At 37.8% G+C, this 4,503-nt stretch overlaps 2 protein-coding genes across 2 annotated transcripts; both read right to left on the bottom strand.

Annotated features, from left to right (window-relative positions):
• Positions 1-59: 59 nt before the first annotated feature.
• LOC107869300 (LRR receptor-like serine/threonine-protein kinase FEI 1) lies at positions 60-676 on the bottom strand. The gene is made up of 2 exons (XM_047410829.1): positions 482-676; positions 60-397 (listed from the first exon to the last, which is right to left on the bottom strand). Exons 1-2 carry the CDS (start codon positions 606-608, stop codon positions 60-62), a joined length of 465 nt encoding a protein of 154 aa, XP_047266785.1. The 5' UTR covers positions 609-676.
• A 974-nt stretch (positions 677-1,650) lies between these two features.
• On the bottom strand, positions 1,651-4,503 carry LOC107869301 (receptor kinase-like protein Xa21). The gene is made up of 3 exons (XM_047410828.1): positions 3,768-4,503; positions 1,943-2,917; positions 1,651-1,850 (listed from the first exon to the last, which is right to left on the bottom strand). Exons 1-3 carry the CDS (start codon positions 4,501-4,503, stop codon positions 1,651-1,653), a joined length of 1,911 nt encoding a protein of 636 aa, XP_047266784.1.

The following is a 4,503-nucleotide window of genomic DNA, read 5'->3' as shown; positions in this document are numbered from 1 at the left end:
AATTTAGCAAACATTTGCAACAAACAAGTAATCTGGAACGAGAGATCCCGAGAATATGCTTAGCATGCAAGAAGTTGAATCTTGATCTTCTGCAGAATCCCAACAACATCTTTCATGTTAGTCCTTCTTGCCGGATATTCAGTGCACCAATCTAATGCCACTTTCATTATTGATGCCACAACATGTAGCTCCATCTGTAAGCAACTACCCGTTTGGGTTACCAAGTTGGCATCTACGACGTCCATTACTGCATCTGGAAGTAAATAACTCACCCATTGCTTCAAGCTAAGATCTCCCTCAAAGTCATTAGGCTTTCTCCTGCTAAACGTTTCCAGCAACAGGATCCCATAACTATAGACATCACATTTTGTTGATACTAGTCCATCCAGTCCATACTCTACAGTCAAACAATTTAAAGTTGCAATATACTTTCTAGGTGGGGAAAAAAGAAAGGAGTAACCAGCAAAACTAAGAGACATACCTGGCGCAATATAACCTAATGTTGCTAAGGTTTTAGTGTATAAATCACCCTCATCTTCGCCAAGCAGTTCTGTAATGCCAAAGTCGCTTAGTGATATGGGTACGATCATGATCGGTGTCCAATGCATCAAGACTCGAGCTCGGGGGGCTGCCCATCCAAGGAACAAGCTTTGAAGTGTAGAGAACAAGTCCCACAAGCTCCAAAACTGTTTCACTGTTCATCCGCGTTCACTGTTCATCCGCCCTTTGCAAGGGTTTTTTAGTCATTTGTAATAAGTTAACCTAGGTATAAATAGAATCTCATTAGGTCATTTTTGGGAGATTTTTGGTGAATATATTTTGTAGCCTCTTTGAGAGTCTTTAGCAAGGTGGAATCCTTGGACAAGGGGGAATCCTTGTGTTGATCATTTGCTTAGAAACGGAGATTGCTTGGGAATTTCGGTTCCCTTGAGGTCACGTAAGAGATAGGTTTAGGTTGTGTGTGATATTAAAGGTCCAAAAGTGGAATAATATTTTGGGTTGTTAATATTATACCATCCCTTTGTCTATCTATCTATCTTTACTTTCTTGTAATCGTTTGTCTATATCTATGTAATCCGTTTGTGTTATTGTCTTGTAAACGTGTGTTGTTGTTATTGCATCTTGCTCATCAAGTGTTGCTACTGTTTTAGTGTGTTTTACTCTTGATATCACTTCCCTTCTTGTTCTTCTTGCGAATCCGGAAGAGGTCATCAAAAAGGGTCCATAGTTCTTGAACTAGTGGACTGATTTTGGTGTTTGTGTTGTTGTGTTCTTGGGGAGTTTGGTATCACTTAGGTGCGCAACCATGTATTCATCCAGCAAGACGTTACTAGGCTTCACGTCACAGTGAATCACAGGCAATGAGCACCCATGGTGAAGATATTCCAAAGCACATGGCACATCTATCATCATGCTTAGTCTTTGCTTGGTGTCAAGGAAGTAGTTGTGTGAATACAAATACTTCTCAAGATTTCCATTGGGCATATACTCGAGCACTAAAGCCTTAAAATCAAGGTTGGAACAGCTAGTAATGACTTTTACGAGATTCCTATGGCGAAGGCTGCACAGAACTTCACATTCCGTATCAAAGCTCTTGAATGCCGCATCTAGTTGAAGATTGAACACTTTAACCGCAATGGGAGTTTCACTTCAGAGAACGCCTTTGTAGACACAGCCAAAACTTCCTGAACCAATCAGATTACTCTCGCTAAGCGCATCAGTTGCTTGGAGCAATTCATAGTATGAAATTCTTTCTCTTGTCATGGCAGATAATGAATCAGCTTGTTGAGGAGCTCTTTTACCTCTTCTATACCTTATCCAGAAAAACACCAAGGTGATAGGAACAAATACTAGTGCAATTCCCAGCAAAAGAAAAAGAACCATCACTTTTTTCCTACTAGATCTATGCTTTGATGAAGTGGGGCATGGTGGGACAATAAACCTTGAAGAACCACACAGTGCTTCATTGTAGATGAAAAGCATACTCGAGAAGTTCTTGAAAGGACCCCTGAGGGTATTTCACCATGCAGTTTGTTGACAGAAACATTGAAATATTTGAGGTATTGAAGTTTCTCCAACGAAATGGGAATAGTTCCCGATATATTATTATCAGAAAGGTCAAGGAATTCCAAACCTACCATGTTGCTCATTGAGTCAGGTATAGATCCTTGCAACTTGTTGTGCCTCAAAGAAATCTGCACTAGATTTTGCAACCCTCCAATTTCTCTTGGAATTCCATTTGAGAATTGATTCATCGACAGATCTATAAGTGTTGCAGCATTTAGTTTTCCAATTTCTGGAGGTAAGGAAACAACCATGTTTTTTGATGATATGTCAAGAACCATTAGATCCTTAAGATTCCATAAGGTTGATGGTATATTGGAACTCAATTTATTGGAACCCACATGTATCTCTCTAAGGGAAGTAATGTTCCCTAAACAATTAGGAAGAGATCCAGAATGTTGATTTTGAGTCAAATCGATGACATCCAAGCGCTGCAATTTACATAGATTATCACCGATAGATCCTGTAAGTTTGTTATTACTCACTAACAAGCCCTGTAGGTTTCTCAAGTTGCCAATTGATGCGGGAATCGACCCAGCCAAGTTGTTTCCAGAAAGATGAAGGTCTAATAAGCTGCTTAAGTACCCAACTTCATTTGGAATTTGCCCTTTGATTTTACAACTGTTGGCGATAAATGTTCTAAGATACGTGGAAAGGTTCCCCGCGGAGGCAAGAAGCATGCCGTTTAGAGGATTCAAATATAGAGATAGAATTGTTAAATTTCTGCAATTGGTTAAGTAAGTCAGGAAGCCTAATGATGAGTCGCTGGTTAAATTGTTTGCCTCTAAATTTAGCAACTGTAGATAAGTCAAATATCCAAGAGAATTGGGAATCAAGCCAGTGAGTTTGTTGCCTGAAAGATCAAGAATTGTAAGTTTTGAACAATTGGAGATGGAATGAGGAATAGTCCCAACAAGATTGGTTAAGTTTCCCAGATAAAGCACTTCAATGTTGGGTAAGATAGAACCTATGTTTGGATGTAAGATCAATTATTCTCAGCCCGGATATGTTGAAGATCTCCATATCAAGTGAACCACTAAAACTATTAAATGCAAGATATAGGACCTCCAACTCAATGAGATTGCTTATCTCTTTGGGTATTTCACCAGGAAACACATATAGTGGATTACTAGTGATTTTAAATAGTTGGTTCAATCTATTTTTGCTAAGATATAAGAATTTCGTCTTGTTTAAGTTGTCAATCTCTCGTGGTAAGAATCCACTAAGATTTTAACTTTTATGAAGTTGGTTATACGAAAGTATTAAAACAAAAAAGAAAAAAAAAATATGTATAGAAGATAAATATATTTGAACAGAGCCATTAATCTGGCTTCTCTCCATGCCTAATACCACCGAACTTAGATACCTCAATTAATGCAATTACTGTGTAATAAGATAAAATTCTGAAGTGTGAAAAACTATCTCAATTAGCAAGGACTCCATTAATGGAGCTTAGAAGAAGAAGAGGAATTGTAGGAATAACAAACTTGTTCTAAAACATTCTTGTGTGCAGAATAACTCTGCAGAACACACTCTCAACTCCACTAATAACCAACTAACTATTAATCAGCCAACTCATATAACTAACTGAGTAACAACTTTCTGCAATGGTTAATAAAAAAAAATGAATGAATGGAATAGTAGATCGACATAATGAAATATAATCCTCAACAACATGAAGCATTCATGAGAAAAAAACATACCTGTGAAATCATTTTCCCATAAAGCCAATACTTGAAGTAGTGAACAATTTGTTAAGCTTGCAGGAATATGATCATGAAACTTGTTTCTCGATAAATAAAGCCCTTTGAGTTTTGGGAGACCATTGCATAAACCATTGGGAAAACTTCCTGATAGGCTATTTATCGTAAATGCAATGACTTCGATTTTTGAGATATTGAAAATTGTAAATGGTATAGAACCCATAAGTTGATTATATTGTATGTCTAGAACTTTCATGTTGTGAAGATTGCCGATCCCTTCTGGAATGTTTCCTTGAAGTGAATTATCAGATATCGCCAAAGTCTCCAACCTCGAGTCATTCGAGAGTGACGTAGGAATAGAGCCTATGATCTTGTTACCCCACAAGCTTAATACTCTAAGGTTTATAATATTTACAATCACTTCTGGGATTTGGCCCTCTATGGAGTTGAAATTCAGATTCAAAATCTCAAGTGTGGACATATTAGAAAATGAAGAAGGGATGGAATCAGTGAAACTATTATTCCCAAGACTTAGAAATTGAAGCTGGTGTAAAAACCCAAACCAAGAAGGAACCTTTCCGCTGAAGTTGTTGAAACTTAACCTAAGAAACTTAAGCCGACGCAAGCGTGCCATTTCTTGAGGCAAGTTTCCATGGAAATTGTTGCTTCGCAAGTCGAGAGAAACAAGAAATGAGAAGTTTCCAAATTCACGGGGAATCTTTCCTGTAAGAGCCAT

The sequence above is a fragment of the Capsicum annuum genome, chromosome 4 (assembly GCF_002878395.1).
Source record: "Capsicum annuum cultivar UCD-10X-F1 chromosome 4, UCD10Xv1.1, whole genome shotgun sequence".
NCBI lineage: Eukaryota > Viridiplantae > Streptophyta > Magnoliopsida > Solanales > Solanaceae > Capsicum > Capsicum annuum.
The sequence above is the reverse complement of the archived record's forward strand: the minus strand, read 5'-3'. Positions and strand labels throughout refer to the sequence as shown.